Source organism: Lethenteron reissneri, chromosome 62 (assembly GCF_015708825.2).
Source record: "Lethenteron reissneri isolate LAM-NWPU_2019-01 chromosome 62, ASM1570882v1, whole genome shotgun sequence".
Taxonomy (NCBI): domain Eukaryota; kingdom Metazoa; phylum Chordata; class Hyperoartia; order Petromyzontiformes; family Petromyzontidae; genus Lethenteron; species Lethenteron reissneri.
In genome coordinates this window covers 5,359,029-5,377,224 of record NC_083840.1, presented here as the reverse complement: position 1 = coordinate 5,377,224, position 18,196 = coordinate 5,359,029, and the positions used below count along the sequence as shown (strand labels likewise).

The window sequence follows — 18,196 nt, the reverse complement described above, 5'->3', positions numbered from 1 at the left end:
CAGCGGGTTGGTGCGCTGCTTCGCTAATAACTTTGCGACCCGAGCTCGATTCCTGCTCACGGCCAACACCAGTGACAGCGATTATCTGAACCGGTCATGGGCCTCCCCTAGATCGACTCAGCCTTAAATAAGTATCTAGTGTGGTGTGTAAACATGACCACTGGTGAGACAATGACAGCCGGGCGTGGTGTTGGACATCTACCCCCTCGTGTGCCGTGCCTTGCCGGCCTTGATAGATGCGACTCCCTAACAGCACTTGTCCCAACAGTCTATGTCTATATGGGGGGGATATTTGTCTCTGTGTGTCGCCATGGCCGAATAAATGTAACCTCCGATTGAACCACGTGCTCTTGAGTTTTGATTTCCATGCGAATGCATGTCGTTGTTAAGTGCACGCGTGCGTTCCCGAAGTGTTCAGTTTCAAGCGTTCGTGTACTTGGGGTGGTTTAATTTGTCATAGGCGTTCTCTTCAGGCGGCTTGAGAGGCTGCAAAATAAAACAACACGTGCATTATCATTTATAATCAAATGTGCGTTAAGGGGTGGCTTTTGGTCTCGATTGGTGGGGCCACTGAGCCCGATGCTACAGAGGTCATGTTCCTGATTAAATGCCCATGTGGAGAAGTTCCGGATCGTAGTGGCACACATAGTCGATTATTCTCATTGACCAACAGGCGCAGGTTGCTGTGGTCCCGCCATAGCAATGTGCAATTGGCACCACTTGATTTAGGGCCTGCAATGGAAATGAGTACTAAGCCATGCTTTGTCTAAGCGGGGAGACGCTTTGACACTTGACTTCGACATTGTTTTTTGTCAACAGTCCATAGACTTAAAGTCATCCTTATTAAACATTTCACTTGGTGTGTGAAGCTTACCTCGTAGTGACTGGCCTCTTGGTTAGGTGGGCTCTGCAATAGGATATTTCGTGGAAAGCACACGATTAGGCATTGTTTTGGAGCAGAAATTACTTTAAAATCAAATGTTATCAATGCAGTAGCATTATTCTGTGTCCGTGCAGTGCTGCAATAGTCCACATTGCACAGCAATTATATTTTGCCTTGATTAAAACCCCATCTGAACTTATCCTGCACCTCCCCTAGGTCAACTCAGACTTAAAAATGAGATACTGATTAAATAATTCGGGAGACAAAGGAAACTGCATTGGCCACCCCATCCTATAGACATTCACAGGTGCTCACATCACTTTTTCTGTCAATCTATGCCAGCTGATTGGAGATTGGTCTATCTATGGCACAGCTTGTAAGACAGTTGGTAGACATAAAGGTTAAAAGGTCACACTACTATAAAACATCGAGAAGTTAACATTGATGCCACCACTCTCTGCCAGCAATGCTCTGGCTCTGCTAGATATATCAGCTGTTTGCGCAGTGAACACTTACCCTGCAAGGTCTACTCTGAGTTCGTCTTGCCATCTACCCAGTTTCTGGCTCCTGGATACCACTCCAATGCCCGTCTCAAGAACCTGCCCACCCCACCATCCTGCACATGCGCCCCCACTAATCGCAACCTCCATGATTGTCTAAAAAACTTCCCCTGCTCCCCCCAATATAAACTTACAACTTGTGTATCCTTTCCTGCCATGAAATTCTTAGTATGTTATGCACGCACCCAAACAAAAAAACCCGAACACTTTTGTCACAGTGAACAGAGAATAGAACGCATTAGGATTCATAAGGTCTTTAGTAAGAGAAATGGGATGGAATTAAGCGTTGGTATATGTGTAACCAGGTAGTTTCTCAGTCATTTGAAATTTCTGATTGTATTAATATTTATAAAACTCCTCGACCCGAGCTATAAGTGTTCTGATACTTGCATTGTCTTTGTACTGTTCCCCTTTTGGCGTTCTCTGGTCTCACACTGGTGGCGAGACAAGGCCACAAAGAAAGCCGTCTCTGGTGTAGGCCAATCAGTTTGAAATACATTGCATATATTATCAGCGCATGTTTGTTTGCATGTTTTTCTAAAAGTACTTGTGGTTAATGTAGACTTCGTCTTGATGCCTTGCAAAATATATCTATTTGGTGTTGGAATATCTTAACACAACTCCTGTTTTATTGCCAGACAGGGTATAACTTATTATAATTTTCATCATTTCTGATTATATTCACTGTGTTGGTAGAGGCAGAACTCCGATTTAATCCACCCACCGTTTCAGCAGAATTCATTATTCTCTCATCCAGAGGTTGCATGCGGTTCCTAAAAAGGGTGAAGTTTTTGTTGTAAGCGATAATTAATTTTTAAAAGTGAAACTATGAGTCATTTGCATAGTCAAGTTTGTCCGTCTTCCACAGTGGCGGTATGCTTCCAACATTATCAGGCGGTCCTGGGCCCGATAAAACCGGCAAAACCGCTCCAAGGGCTGTAACCAGTCAGGCGTTAGGCACTGCGTGTGTGGCAAAAATAGTAGCTATGCTTGATTTCAGTGTCAAATATTAGAAACGGTACATTATACACTACATACAAATTAAACAATGAAAATACTGCACGTATATACACATCACCTCGTGCAGAGACTCCAAGATTGTAGTATTAAGTACGGTACAGTAAATACAGTAACCTTTGAAAGGATAATTGTTTTTGTCTATTTGTATGTTTATTTGTGCCAATTTCAGATAGTAACCAAATTGAAACACCACAAAAACATAACAACACCTAAAACATGTCATTTAAGAATGTGCAAAAGTAAGCTATTTTAAATAATAATGTAGTGCTTATCCCGCGTTTTTCTTCAATGTTTCATGGAAGGCAGGTACAATACATCTGGATTGGCAAACTGAGTTTGTGATTCCGGGGACCAGAGGGTGTGCTCCAACTACAAAGGGATCACACTCTTCAGCCTCACATGTAAAGCCTATGCCAGTGTGCTGGAGAGGAGGCTCCTCCTGGTGGTTGAGCCTCAGATTCAGGAGGAACAGTGCGGATTCCGTTATGTTCATGGAACAATGGACCCGCTTCTTTCCCTGTCACATATATTTCAGAGGTCATAGGAGTATGCTTCTCCAGTTTACCTCTGCTTTGTAGACTTGGAGAAGGCATAGGAACTTGTTCCCTGCAATATATTGTGGGAGGTGCTGCAGGAGTATGATGTATCGGTGCTGATTGTGTGCTATCCAATCCCTCTATTCCCTGAATGAGAGATGTCCTTATTCTTGGTGTTAAATCAAAGTCATTCACTGTGGGTATTGGACTCCGCCAAGGGTGGGTCTCGTCTCCACTCCTGTTTGTGATTTTTCACGGACAGGATATCAAAGGTGCAGCCGAGGTATGGAGAGTATCCAGTACGGTGGCATGGAGGTGGCGTCGCTGCTATTTGCAGTTGACGTACGTGGAAGCAGGAGATCGGCTGGTGGATTGGTGCAGCGTTGCAGGCACTGTACCATTCCGTGGAGGTGAAGCAGAAGCTGAGTTCTCGAACAAAGCTCTCAGTTTACAGGTCGATCTACATTATCACCACCTATGGTCATGAGCTTTGAGAAATGACCGAAAGGATAAGATTGCAGGTACAAGGGGCCCAAATGAGGTTCCTCCACAGGGTTGCTGGGCTCACTCTCCATGATTAGGTGAAGAGCTCAGTAATCCAACATAGCCTCAGAGTCGAGCCACTGCTCCTCTGGATTGAGAGGAGCCAGTTGAAGTGGATCGGGCACCTGGTAAGGATGCTCCCCGGTAGACTCCCCCTAGAACTCTACCGGGCAGCAAATCCCACTGGGAGAAGATCCTCGGACTGGCCCAGGACACGCTGGTGGGACTATGTCGCTCGGCTGGCCTTGGAACGCCTGACAATTGGAAGAGCTCGAGGCTCTCGCCAGGAATAGGGAGGTCTGGATCCCTTTGCTCAACATGCTGCCGCCGCGACCCTCACCAGGGCAAGCGGATTGAGAATTGAACAATGTCAAGCAATAATAATCATTCATGGTCGCGAAATTCTACGTGCTAAACCCAATAATAATCATATCACCAAATAAATATATTTGGAAACAGGTTAATGCTTCATTATCCTACTGCTTTGGCCAATTTTTCGAATTTAAACTTAGTCGTGGACATGGTCGGCTCTGAGAGATGAATTTAATCAATATAGTGGGTGATCGGCACTTGGCATTTGGTGCCGATGGAGGGATGGTGCCACGGTGGTGAGATGTTTGTTGTGGTAATTGAACTCTGGTGGGGGTTGCAGTCATATGCACACAATACAAAAAGCAATGATAATACATTTGTGAACGAGCAAGTACGTAAATTGTTTGCATAGCTGCTGCTGACGGGTTGGCCAATGGGCAGATTGAGAATGGTGTCACACTGACAGACTGTGCTGAACTCTGAAACTTCTTTCAATAATTCTCAGTCGGAGTGACATACCTCCAGAATTCTTTCCGAATCTACAAACATTTTGACACAGGAAACTCACGTGACAGGACTGCCTTTCTTGCGGAAGAAGTAAATAGCTCCGAACACGGCCACCAACGCCATGAGTGCAACTACGGTGGCAACAGCTATGACGCAGGGCTCAATGCCATCTGGAAGACAACAACAACAAATGCTGTTCATCACCACAACACATGCGCCATGCTAATTGCATGGCACCCCTGCCATAGGAATGTGTAATTTCGACCACTGGCTCTGCAGGGCTGGAACTTGGAGATGCACACCTCATTTTTGCACATCTCAATGCTCATTTGAGCAGCAGGAGATCACTTGAACTTGGTAATTTGTGGTCTGCCTCAGCACACCACATGATCTAATGCGCGACTGAATTTTCTGAGTGTGTGTCTTCAAGCTGACCCGGTCATGTTGTCTCATCAGAGCCTCTAGTGGTCTCTCGTGGTCGCTCAATCGATCTCAAAGTCATCTCGAACAAAAATAAAATAGACCACTTCATTGAAGATTAATGTTCTTATTAACCTCGTTAATGAAATAAACACCGCTTACCGATTGAATTCACCACCTCATTCACTAAAGTTTTCATGAATATGCAGATGTAGGTGCCACTGTCTGAGGCACACAACACGTTAATTGAGATAGAAATATCGTTATTGTCATGGGCAGCAATCCCCAGATAAAATAAAATCAGCATACATAACATGGTTGACCAATAAGGAGCCATTCCTCCACCGTACCTGGGCATCGATCAGCCTCCCATTGTATCTGTACCAGATGGAGATTCCTCCGGTACAGCCATGGAAGGCTTCTCGAACTATTTGGTTGAAAAAGTCGTTCAATAATGTAGGCACCAGAGGACATCCCAGTCACACCCCAAGGTGAACAGGGAATGGCTCTGACTCCCGGTCATGTAGCATGTAGTTTAACTCGGGCCTCCCCACCATTATTAAAGTCCATAATGATTGTGAGCAGACAGTCAGCGACTCTGAAACCATGAAAAAAACCCAGAGCCCAGGCCTATTCATGATATCATAGGCCTTGACCAGGTAAATAAAGCAGAGATGTAAGTCCTGTTGGAATTCCCTAGAACGCTGAAGTAGCAGACAGACAGAAAATATGGCATCTGTGCCTGGCAAGGCAATGTTGAATGATCCTTTCCAGGACCTTTCCTGACACACTGAGGAGAGAGATGCCTCTGTAGTTCTTACAGTCTGTGCGGTCCCCCTTCTTAAAGAAGGGGACCACCAGGACATCCTTCCAATCCTGCAGAACCCATCCAGTGGTCCAGACTGATATTATGATTTCATATTGGGCAGTCTGCACACAAACACTACCCTCCCTCAGCAGTTCACTTGGGAGACCTCTGCCCGGCGCTTTTTCTTTTGTATTTCCTCAAAAGATGGCACTTCAACCAGCCACTCACAGGGGGTGACTACTTATTCCAATATTTGAGACACAGCAGTGTCAGCAAGGTCATCCCCATATTTCCCCATGATGTTTTCTGAGCTGAGAGATTTCCCCTTCCCCAAAATTTCACAGAAATGCTCAGCAAACTTGCAAACCTGTTCGTGGGGGTCGGAGATCGGATCACTTTTCTTTCACTGAAGGATGGTGATAGGTGTGTCGCTGCAGGTTACTTTTTTTATGGAATTAAAGAGTGATTTGTGATTGCGTTGCTACAAAGGCAGATTTTATCTACTCAGCAACCCACGACCACCATTCATCCTTCAATCGCCACAAGGTTCTCCAAACCTCCGAGTAAAGGCTGCGGTAAGCCTCCTCATTCTCCGACGTAGGATACTGTAGATGGTGGCAGTGGGCCTCCATCAGCCAGGGTCTCTGGGGAGGTTTGGACCGCATATCCAATGCAGTCATTGCAGCTGCATGAGCCACAATCGAAAACCTTGTCCATTTCCCCTCGGCATCAGGAGGAGAGAGGGACGATGGCAATCCCAGCTGCAAACGATGATGAAATTCTCGCTTGTTGAAGATCACTCAGATCCAAGCAGTGGATTGACAACGTTATTTCCAAATGAAATCTAATTTAAATAGAATCAACCAATCGCTGAATGTCCGCCACTTGCCAAGTGAACGAGTGCCCGGTTACCTGGCAGAGGCATGATGGTTGGCACGGTGGTGGGCTGACCTTGCGCATAGGTGATGTTGACTTCGATCTCGCCAGCGTCCGAGCCCACGTAGTTCACAGCAATGCACCGGTACATCCCGGAGTTACTCACAGCACGATCTAGAGTCAGCGTGCTGTGGTCAGAGCCATTCATATGTGTACCATTCCTGCAAAACACAACACACCAACAACACAACAGAAGTAATAACATCAGAAACTCATTTTTGTAACATTCCGCCCAATCCCCCTCCCTGCACAGTTGTATCTCAATTGTGCATGTATATATGTTGTATGTCTGTTGTTACGTATGTTATGTATGCATGTTTAACTTCTTTCCCACAGTACATAACCAACCGTGGCTAAATCGGAGGTGCAGGGGTATTGGACGAAGTTGGACAACAAACCCCGGCGTCGTGGCGTGAGATTAAGAAGCCGTTCGAAAATCTGACGGAGCAGTGCCAGCACCACCCCCCCCCCCCCCCCCATCGCGTGAGAGAACGATCCGTGTAAGAGGACGTCGGAGAGCTTCCTCCAAGATGCCCTTCGAGCGACCTCTGGACGCTCGCGCAGTCAGCACTTCCCCCAGCCGCCGTGCCACTTGGGAGCAACGTTCGTAGCGCGGGACGGTGGAACAGACACATTATTTTGATTCTCAGGAGCTGGAATTTATCCAAATCAAATTTCACAATCAATTTTTTAATAATACAAGTTATTTTTGGGTTAGATCGCATAGGTATAAATGTGTCGTTAAACCCGCCACCACCCGACACAGCCAATTTAGTAAGGGTTTGACACGTAAACAGAACATGCCAATTAGTTTACTAGCTCGGCACTAACCATATGCATTTTAGAGAGTAAAACCCACAACGAAATTTAAAAATTCGAGTAGACCTTGACGTTTCGTGTTCAATTGTTTTTTTAAACGTACTATTTTTTGGTGCGGTCATCACTGAACGGGGCTGAGATCGTCAACTCGCTACACTTGAATGACCCACTTTAAATCCCGGGTACCGTGGCTGAAACTTGGAATTCCAACGCAGGGATTTCTGCACTGCCAGCTCAGAACTCCACGACTTCTGGCCGACTTAATGTTTGCATAACCTGCAGTTGGGATGAATGTTTAAATCATCCTCATTCATTCTGAAGCACGGAAAAGTAAAAAAACACAAAATACACCCACGCCTGGAAAAAAAATTCATAACGCGAATCGGACATAACGGGATTGAATAAGCAGTTGCGCGGCTGCCTGGGCATAGGATCATCATCGCCCAAGGCATTGGGATCATGCTGGATGCTTTTAGATTCTACCCATGCACCTCCAGTCTTTGTTCGGCCCTGCGTCACACATCTCACGCGTTATCGCGGACTGTGCTTTACCCCCTAAATTACATATTTATTATGACGTGATTGTTCCATATAATGTGGCGTTCTTCAGGAACACAACTACTACTACTGTCGTTATAGAACAGACGGTCATGGAAAAACCTATCGCGAAACACTCCGACTGCGTGGGGTTTTTTGCGGTTTGTGCCGTGTAGCACGTGGAGCGAAAGGCAAGACATCGGAGCGAACGATGCACCATGTATGGTACGCCTTGAAAAATGGACCGGAGAGCAAATATCACCATAACCGTCATGTCGTGAAAACCCGATGTCGTATTGACAATTCTTGTTTACTATTCTTTAATTATTTTTTAAAAATATTTATCTATATTTTACCAGATAAGGCCACATCTGTGTTTATGTAGCTCTTTTTCCCAAGTGACCCGGCAATTACAAATGATAGCCTGACAAAGTGGCTCATCATAATCACGTGGAAATTTACATCAGCCGAATAACTCTAAATGCGTCATGTCGATTCTAAATGTGGAGGACTCGGAGAAAAATCTACGCAACAACGGGAAGAGAGAGAACACGCAAACTCCAAATACACAGCAGGCGTCCGGAGTTGGGATCCAACCCAGACCTCCTGTATACTAGGCGAGGTAGTTAACATCTAGCCACCGTATCAGGTCGCATCGTGAGAAACGACATGGTGGCAACGTTACCGACACATCAGAACCCTCACCTCATCCACGAGTACTTGGCGCTGGGATTGGCATCGGCAAGACAGGTGAGAGTGACCTTGGCGCTTCCCTCTTGCATGGGGCCAGTGACTCCACTGATTGTCACCTCCGGCTTGTCTGCAAATGGTAGAATACACAAACTTTCCCTCGTCACTACTACTCCTGTCGTGTTTCCGTGTTGTTTGTTATTGTTTGTTGTTGTAAACGTTCTGACCCAGTGCCCTGTACTGGACACCTGCGAAAAAGAGGTTTGTAGCTCATCGGATTCCTCGAGTAGAAATATTCTGATTTTGAATTTGCCAAATTTGGACCACAAAAATTTACCTGCAAATTTGCTCAACTGGGATTCCACAAACACAGTAATAACACCCCCCCCTCCCGCCCCCCCACTTTGAAACTACCGCAGACTATTTCTGTGAAACATCGCGCCGTCCTATGTGATGATCCTGTTCATCATAAACGGTGCTAGCACCAACGATTTGCTACATTCTTTTTGTTATTATAATTTACTGCATGTCCGTCCAGTGCTCGCGGAGCTGCATTGGCTTCCGGTTGCTGACAACGAATACATGATTAAAAGATCGCACTCATTACACACACAAAGTGCTTTCCACAAAGGAACCACAATACCTCGCTGATTTCGTCAAGGAGCATAAACCATGATCACGTTAACTCCAGTGGTCATCTTCGCAGCAGTGACTTTTGGCTAGGCATCGAACAAAGATGGTGGTCACCGCATCGCCGCGCTTTCAGATTTGCTTCTGTGGTCGTCTGGAAAGCTCTTCCTTCTGATAATAGGAATCCACTGGAGTTATGCATTTTAAAATCTAGATTGAAAACTAATTTCTTTAAAACAGCTCTTTGGTGTTTGTTGTCCTTCCCCCCCGCACCTTCGTTTAGCATGGTTGGCTTCGTACGTTGCACGAAAAAAGTTCAATATACATAGATTTAAGTGGAGCTTTAAAAACTGACCCATTGTCAGGGCTGGTAAAACACTTGGTACATCTTAAGCGTAAAACGACATCATTGCCCAGTACTGGCAGACTTATCATTTGTAGGTCATCACTGCATACACCTTGAGCCACATAGGGACAGCTGCCACTAGGGGTCCCTAGCAGTATTCAAACGCGGGGATTAAGTTTGGGTACCCCTACCTCTTCCAAGTCATCTGGTTTGTGTGGAAGAGTAGGCTAAATTTCTCTCGAGTGGGAGGGAGGACCATCTATCAATAGTGGTGTGAGGAAGAAATTACAGGGCTGTGCCTTTACCCCTTATTATCCGTATGCAGTGGTACATTGTCTTGTGCTTACGAATACTCTGTAAAAACTATAAACTAATCTTTTTTTATTTTACCAGGTAAGACCCACTGAGCTAAATCGCTCTTCTTCAGAATCAACCTAGCTATCACAAATTATAGCTCAACGAAGTTGCTTATCATCGCATGGAAATGTATAGCAGCCAAATAACTTAAATGCATGATGTTGATTCTAAATGTGGAGGGGACAAGTCGGTGGACCCGGAGAAAAATCCACGCGACCACGGGAGGAGAGAGAGAGAGACGCGCAAACTCCAAATATACAGCAGGCATCAGGGATCTGGATCGAACCCAAGAACCTCCTGTATACCAGGCGAAGTAGTTAACATCTCATAGGCACCACGGCACGGTGGGAAACACCACTCACAGTGCACATTGAGAGCGACGATCTTCTCGATCCGATTGCCGTTCCCAGGCTGCGTCACGATGCACACGAGCGACGCTTTGTTCATCTCCTTCGTCGGCTCCAACCGCAGCTCCCGCATCACGCTGATGGAGCCATTTTTGTGATCGATGATGGTGCCCGCGTCATCCTTCAGGGCTTCAAAGACAAAGTGGCTTCCCGAGACGTTTTTCAGGGTCCAGGCCACCCTCGCCGCGGGGTTCCCGTTGGCCGCTACGCACGTCGCCGCCAGCTGAGACTTGCTGCCACCGGACACCAGGGGAGCCGGGCCCAACGCCAACCTCACCTCTGGCGTCACTGAAACAATGGCGACGCAAGGCGGCGGAGGTCATGAGCACAGTGTCTGGGTTCTCGTCGTCGTCGTCATCATCATAGTCATCGTTGTCGTCGGCTACTGCCAGGTGGCTCGGTGGTGGAGCGGCTGGTGATCTGAAAGGATGCGAGTTCCAAACCTGATTGTGGGTTTCACTCAGCCCACAATTCCCTTGGGGGTCGATACAACAAATACCACTTTGTGGGCGAGTCAATGGTGGTTGTCCCGTGGACAAACGCAGCCCTGCCATCAAAATGTGGATTTTTTCGCCACTGTAGACTGGAGATTAGCACAGCCTCTCAATGCCGATTCGAGTTGGTAATTGCCACCCTGACTAGGGCTGTGGATTATAATAATATAATTAACTTAGTTTTATAAAGCACATTTAAAATGAGTAATCTCAAAGCGTTGCATGTGTTAAAAATTAACGATGTTGACACTGACACTCCTGGAAAACCCCAATCACAATAACAATAAAACCAAAAGATAAAACCGAAATGAAAAATATATAGGCAACTGATTATTGGTGGAAGCCAGGAAAGTTACTATAAAAAAGGTTACGAATGTGTATACTCATTGGTTCTTTCGTATGTAGAAATAAAATAAAATTAAAATAGATCACGACGTTTCGAACACAACACAAGCGCTTACCCTCAGGTGAAAATGGCGTAAACCACACAGCGAGGGAACACACAGAGGGACATCACACACAGAGCACACCGAGAACGGCAAACTGCACGGAGGCAAATACAGCAAGAAGATGGGAGACGCGAACTCAGCAAACCTTAGAAATATAATGCGATGCAATCCAGTCAGCCAAATACACAGTTATTTTATTTCTACATACGCGACTTTACCGAAAGAACCAATGAGTATAGTAATTCCTGTAGTCACGAAAACTTCAATCCGAGATTACAAATGTTTGTTACGATATCAATGAAGTCCAGAATTTTTTTTAAAAAGCTTTTGAATAAAAATAAGCTTTTAAGGGTTGATTGTTCAACAGATATATATAAAAAAATGTTTTAATCCCCATCCCTCCTCACATCATTAAATTGCAACATCCTGACGTTCAGGATGGTATTTTCCAGGGGTCACGTTTAAAAAAAAGAAAAATGTTAAAATAAACCCCCAAAGATGAAGTGGCTGGGTGTACCCAGAGGGTTCGTAGACACTCAGCCGGCATCATTTGAGAGCCTGGGATTAAAATTCGAATCCAGGTATCTGCTGCCACAACTCTGCTTAGACCAGGTGGCCCGGGTGACTTAGATAGTTACACACACTCACTCTCTATTCTGACACTCTCTCTTGAGATACATTGAAATGGGTACCACTGCTCTGGACGGCTAGGTTATTGCCGTTCTGGGCTCAGGTAGTTAAGCCTGATCTCAGGCTCAGGTGTTTAAGACTGGTCTAAGGTTGTAGGAATGGACCCCATGTACGTGTGTTCTATTCTTCTTCCTTGTCTGAGCTTTTCGCTGAGATGGCTCCATTGCTAAGATTGGTGCCTGAATGAGTTCACCCGTTGAGTATGGGGGAGGCGTGGGGGGGGGGGGGTCGCGATTCTTCCACGAAACTCGATGTCGTTTTCCTGGCCCGCTATCTTTAAAGTCCTAAATAAAAGGCTCTGTTGCCGTGTCAGTCCCACTTTTAGGGGTTGTTTTAAAAGAACCGACAGAGTCAGGGCTCCAGATGTTGTTGGGGAAAAGCTTCCCACAGCCTGGGGCATGGCAGCACTAGTGTAGCCAGCCACTCTTATTTGTTACATATTGGTGTTGGAAAATCGGACTTATATACTTTATATATTTATTATTTAGTGACTTGTGCACCCTTTTTCTCTTATTTTTGCACTCCTGTCGATGTTGTTGTTGTTGTAACGCGCTGACCCCGTGCCCCACTTTCATATTCCACATTCTTGTGGCAGAGCACAGTATTTCTAGATTTGAAGCTTTCGTGACTGCAAGGAATCATATTCTTAGGTTTTTTCGGTAAAGTCACGTAGGTAAAACATCAAAATTAATGAAAATAAAATAAAATAAAAACAAAAATCACGACGTTTCGGAGGCAACACAAGTCTCCGTCATCAGGTAGGACCGTCACAGCCAGATTAGCTGCATCAAGTGAGGCAATGATTCAAGATGTAATCCCTTAAAAGCAAGTTGAGGGGGGAGGAGAGGGGGGGGAGCTCATCAGAATATGAGGGGGGGCGGGGCCCCGCCCCCCCTCCCTCCCGATACGTTCCACTCATTGGCTACCATATTCTGATGAGCTCCCCCCTCCCTCTCCTCCCCCCTCAACTCGATTTTAAGGGATTACATCTTGAATCATTGCCTCACTTGATGCAGCTAATCTGGCTGTGACGGTCCCACCTGATGATGGAGACTTGTGTTGCCTCCGAAACGTCGTGATTTTTGTTTTTATTTTATTTTATTTTCATTAATTTTGATGTTTTACCTACGTGACTTTACCGAAAAAATCTAAGAATAAGAGCACAGTATGTTCTTATTTTATTCAACAGATGTAAGTGTCATTATTATTTATATGATGTTTGTTTATGCAGGAAAGCCTCGCTGAGTCTCAATACCCTATTTTCAGGAGGGTGTTGCCACGGTGGCGAGATGTTAACTACCTCACCTGCTATACAGGAGGTCGTCTGGCCCACCCCTACTGGACGTTTATAAATGAAGAGCTTTATAGCTCATCGGATTCCTCCTCCTGTGGCCTCAGTCAAAGATTCGAAACAACGACCTGAACCAATTTCTTTTCTCGTTAACCTCGTCAACAAAACGAACCACTTCGCTACCGATTGAACTCACCGACCACGATGAGGTTGATCTTCGCCTCCTTAGTCCCTTGTGTTGTTGTCGTGAATCTGCAGATGTAGGTGCCGCTGTCCAAGGTACGCAGCGCGCGGATTGAGATGGTGGCATCGTTGTTTCCGTGGCCAAGGAAAGTCAGGCGCCCTTTTAACTTATCATCCTGCACAATACTTATATCATTCAGGCGAACTGCTATGTACACACGCTCTTGATTTGTTTCCTTCGCCCATATTATCTGGTTGACGATCACGCTTCCCTTGTAGACGCAGCGCAGCTGCACGTCTCCTCCGCTCCCACTGGACGCTTCACTGTCGTGGTCGATCTCCGATGTAATACTCTGGGCACCTGCACAGGAAAAGAGACGAAGACACACTCTATGTTTATTTCGGTAAAGTCACGTAGGTAAAAAATGTAAATAAAATAAATGAAAACAACTAAATTAAATCACGACGTTTCGGGCGCAACACAAGCGTCATTCTTCAGGTGGGGACAACGTAGCGAAAGCGCAATCGCTTAAGTGTGTCTCAGAGATGGCTGTGACGAGGAGTTATATAAAATTAACCCTAACCTAAGTTATATATAACTCCTCGTCACAGCCATCTCTGAGACACACTTAAGCGGTTGCGCTTTCGCTACGTTGTCCCCACCTGAAGCAGGACGCTTGTGTTGCGCCCAAAACGTCGTGATTTAATTTAGTTGTTTTTATTTATTTATAAAAAAAATTTACCTACGTGAATTTACCGAAAAAACCAAAGAGTATGAATCCTTGCAGTCACGAAAGCTTCAAATCTAGAATTAAGAGACGAAGACATACACTCATATACACAGACATATACACATGCACACAAAGACATACACACAAAGACATTTCCACATAAACACGAAGGTCATACACACAACGACATATACACATACACACGACATAAACACACACACGAGGACATACACGAAGACGAAAACATGTACACAAAGAAACACGCACATATACACAGAGACATATACATAAAGACATATATCCCCCGTGTAGCCTACACAGGGTATTGGGACAAGTGCTTTCAGCCAGCACATTACAACCGCCATTCACCACGAAGTGGCGGTGACGTCACCACTGCGTTTGTGCCAGGCCAGGTGCAACTTTTAGGTAATCACGTAAAGTTTCTAAAGCTCGCAGCTAGCAGGAGGTCATGGGACAAACCCAGACGTGTCAGGCAATGGGCGTCCTCTATAGCACATACATTTATTGTTGAGTGCGACTAAGACGTTGGTGTTTTATCTGCTCTTGTGCAACGCAGCAGCAGCATCACCACCACCAAATAATGTATTAAACATGTAGCACGTTGCTCTGGTCACATTCAGCAAGCCATCATCTTTCGACATTTTCCATCCCAAGGAAGAAAGATAAAAAAAAAACTGCTGACGAACTTCAAACCTGTCACTTATTGTCTTCAATTAATAAAAAATGTTTACGTTAAGGTAGCACGTGGACTCAATAGAGAAACCTCGGTGTACCCCTAACAGACCTATCAGTTGTCAGCTGTGTACTCATTCTTTTTTATTTAGATTGAAAACTCATTTCTTTATAACAACCTTTTTGTATTAGTTTGTTGTCCTTCCCCCGCACCTATTATTAGGGCGGTTGGATAGTATGGTGCGAATTAAGTTAAACATACCTACATTAGCGTGTATACACATGTGGAGTGGTGGTGTAACGGTTAGCGTGCTGCACTACGAACCCCGTGACCCGGGTTCGATTCCCGCTCATGGCCAACACCAGTGACGATCATCTGAACTGTTCCTGGCCACCCCTAGTTCGAATCAGCCGCAACAGGGTGCCTGGTGTGATGCGTAACACCACTGCAACTCGGGAGAAAAAGGTGGCTGAGCGTCGAGTTGGCCATCCACCCTCTCGTGTGCTGTGACGTCCTTCATAGGTGCTCGCTAACAGCACTTGCCAAAACAGTTTTAAAGCTATACAGGGGATCTTTATCTTTTCGTTGTATACGCACCGTGTGTGTGTAGAGACAAAGGCAGTCAGGCGTGGGTCAGGCCACCCAAAGCCTCATGTGCTGCAGGGCCTTAATAGGTGCTCGCTAACAGCAATTGCCTCAACATTCTATTCGGGAATATACGGGGGATCTTTGTATATACAGGAGGAAGTCGTGGCGTAGCGGTTAGCACACTCGCTACGAACCCAGCGGCCCGAATTCGATTCCTGCTCACTGCCAACATCGGTGATGGCGGTCACGGCGGCGAAATGTGAACTACCTCACCTCGTGGGTTTCATCGCGACCCTGACGTCTGCTGTATATTTGGAGTTTGCGTGTCTCTCTCAGCAGCGGGCCATGCTTTCTCACCTGATGACGGACGCTTGTGTTGCGCCCGAAACGTCGTGATTTATTTTATTTTATACCTACGTGACTTTACCGAAAGAATAAAAGAGTATGGATTCCTGCAGTCACGAAAGCTTCAAATCAAGATTGATGGGACATTTCAAAACTGCGAAGGAGGCGTAAGTGTCTGCTTCTGTATTTTAGATCAAGACTTGGGTTAAACCGAGAGGAAATTAGTCAACGTGTGGCATTTTACACGAATAAAAACGCAACTGCCATGTCCGTTTTCTGCGTCCCTACCCCCGCATCTGGCCCGTTCACTTCCTCTAACGAAGCACGAGATTAAAAAAAAACAGGTCAAAACCTAGTTCTTCAATGCACACTTTTATTTACACTCAAAAGTAGAAAATGAATTATTTTGACCCCAGAATTGATCAAATTTGATGTGCTGAATATAAGTGAGTGGCTTCCTTTCCATTTTTGCTTTTCTTTATGCAAGCCAACCACTTTTATTCCACACATCAAATTTGATCAACTTTAGGGTCACAATAATGTATTCTCTACTTTTGAGTGCAAATAAAAGTGTGTGCTTTGAAAAACTAGTTTTTTTACCTTATTTTATTTTTTCAGTGAAAACTATTGTAACTATTTAACTGCTATTTTATTTCACCAGTGAAGACCCACTCGAGCATTACAGCTCGTTTTCAGAAGCGACGTGGCCACAAATGATAGCCCAATGAAGTGGCTTATAACGTGGAAATTTATAGCATCCAAATTCCTCGGAGCACAACGTTTCTAAATGTGGAGGGAAAACCCGGAGGAACTGGAGAAAAATCCACGCGACCACGGGGAGAAAGACAGACACCGCAAACTCCACATATAAAACAGGCGTGAGGGTCGGAATCGAACCCACGACCTCCTGCATACCAGGCGAGGTAGTTAACATCTTCGAACCACCGTGATGATGAGAGAGAGAGACGCAAACTCCAAATATACAGCAGCAGGCTTCAGGGTCGGGATCGAACCCACGACCTCCTGTATACCAGGCTAGGTAGTCAACACGTTAGTTCCATCTGGTAGGCAGGCACACAAGCGATTGGGTAGGTAACAAGACAACTCCGTAGGTAAGTAGTTAAGGTACGCAGTTCTGCGAATAGGCCGTCTGGTGTGGTTGACAAAATCCCTGTGCAGATGCGACCCCACACAACGCAACACACCTGAAGCGAGGGTTACGGTGAATAGGGCATTTGTCTTTAAATCGACACCTGAAAAACTGACAGCGAACTCACCCAGAGTTGCAGGCAAGAGGAGCAGCAGCAGGACGGCTATCATCACGCGCTGCGCAAAGCAGAGTGTGTCCATGCTCCCACGTCCGCCTTTGTCTCTCTCTCCTGTCTCCAACACCAGCACACACAGACACGAGAAGTCACTCGCTCGCCTCTCTCTTGGCTCTCACTTTGTATGCAAGGAGGAGGGGGAACGGACAATCGAAGCTAGGACGAGACCACGTGACGCGGAGGAAATGATTCCCCCGATTAAGTAATCGCCGGCTTTAGATTCGCTCCAAAAGTGGTTACAGTGATCATGATCACTGTCGATGTCAGTGGTGATGGTGCTGATAATGATGGTATTGATGGTGATTAATGTTGATGTGAGTGGTGAAAGTGCTGATGATGATGATTGTGATGGTGATTAATGTTGATGCGAGTCGTGATGATGGTGACGGGTAGTGGTGATGATGGTAGTGATGTTCATGATGACGATTATTATTTTGATGTTAAAGGAGATGATAGCAAAAAAGATACAAATCTTTGGTTCTTTCGGTAAAGTCACGTAGGTATAAAATGAATTAAATCACGACGTTTCGGGCGCAACACAAGCGTCCGTCATCAGGTGGGACAACCACAGCAAGAAACAATTGCTGAAGTGGGCAAAAGGGGCTGCTGCAACAAGAGGCCATTTTATTTTATACCTACGTGACTTTACCGAAAGAACCAAAGAGTATGGATCCCTGCAGTCACGAAAAACTTCAAATCTAGATTGAGCAAAGGAGATGATCTTTGTTATCAATTTACCGTTTCTTATTTCTGACATATCCTTACAGTTGTTGCACAGTTGACGCCACACCTCCAAGCTCTGCTCTAATAATTTCCCCCACCTCCACCATCTGGTTGCTACGGTGGTGAGATGTTAACTACCTCGCCTGATATTCACGAGGTTGTGGGTTCAATCCCGACCTTGACGCCTGCTGTCTTTTTGGGGTTTTCGTTTCTTTCTTTCACCACGTGGTCGCGTGGATTTTTCTCCGGGTCCTCCGGGTTTCCCGCCACGTTCACAATCAACACCACGCATTTTACAGTTATTTGGCTTCTATAACTATCCACGTGATGACGATAAGCCAGTTCATTGAGCTATCATTTCCGACGGCCAGG

General features: G+C 45.6%; 2 protein-coding genes across 3 annotated transcripts in view; one reads left to right on the top strand and one right to left on the bottom strand.

The window, feature by feature from the left end:
• Positions 1–305: 305 nt before the first annotated feature.
• LOC133358516 (nectin-1-like) lies at positions 306–17,203 on the bottom strand. 2 transcript variants are annotated; one of them, XM_061576877.1, is made up of 9 exons: positions 17,054–17,203; positions 13,432–13,779; positions 10,267–10,599; positions 8,587–8,701; positions 6,502–6,686; positions 4,423–4,531; positions 2,168–2,216; positions 875–907; positions 306–486 (listed from the first exon to the last, which is right to left on the bottom strand). In XM_061576877.1, the coding sequence occupies exons 1-9, from the start codon at positions 17,124–17,126 to the stop codon at positions 421–423; spliced, it is 1,311 nt and encodes a 436-aa protein (XP_061432861.1). In that variant the 5' UTR covers positions 17,127–17,203; the 3' UTR covers positions 306–420. The 2 variants fall into 2 exon arrangements, with proteins under 2 accessions (XP_061432861.1, XP_061432862.1); XM_061576878.1 differs by having other exon boundaries at positions 6,541–6,686.
• Positions 17,204–17,407: 204 nt separating this feature from the next.
• The window catches only part of LOC133358594 (protein turtle homolog A-like), a 6,938-nt gene continuing 6,149 nt past the window's right edge, over positions 17,408–18,196 (top strand). The window contains exon 1 of the mRNA XM_061576962.1: positions 17,408–17,415. Coding sequence (XP_061432946.1) covers positions 17,408–17,415 — 8 coding nt within the window. The remainder of the gene's footprint in view (positions 17,416–18,196) is intronic.

What these genes read in the sequence shown, in the direction of transcription:
- LOC133358516 (XM_061576877.1), bottom strand. Translation starts at nt 17,126, where the DNA reads ATGGACACACTCTGCTTTGCGCAGCGCGTGATGATAGCCGTCCTGCTG. An exon ending in GATCAACCTCATCGTGGTCG is followed by an intron (nt 10,600 to 13,431) that starts GTGAGTTCAATC and finishes CCATTGTTTCAG; the next exon opens with TGACGCCAGAGGTGAGGTTG. An exon ending in TAATGAATTCTGCTGAAACG is followed by an intron (nt 908 to 2,167) that starts GTGGGTGGATTA and finishes ATCCTATTGCAG; the next exon opens with AGCCCACCTAACCAAGAGGC.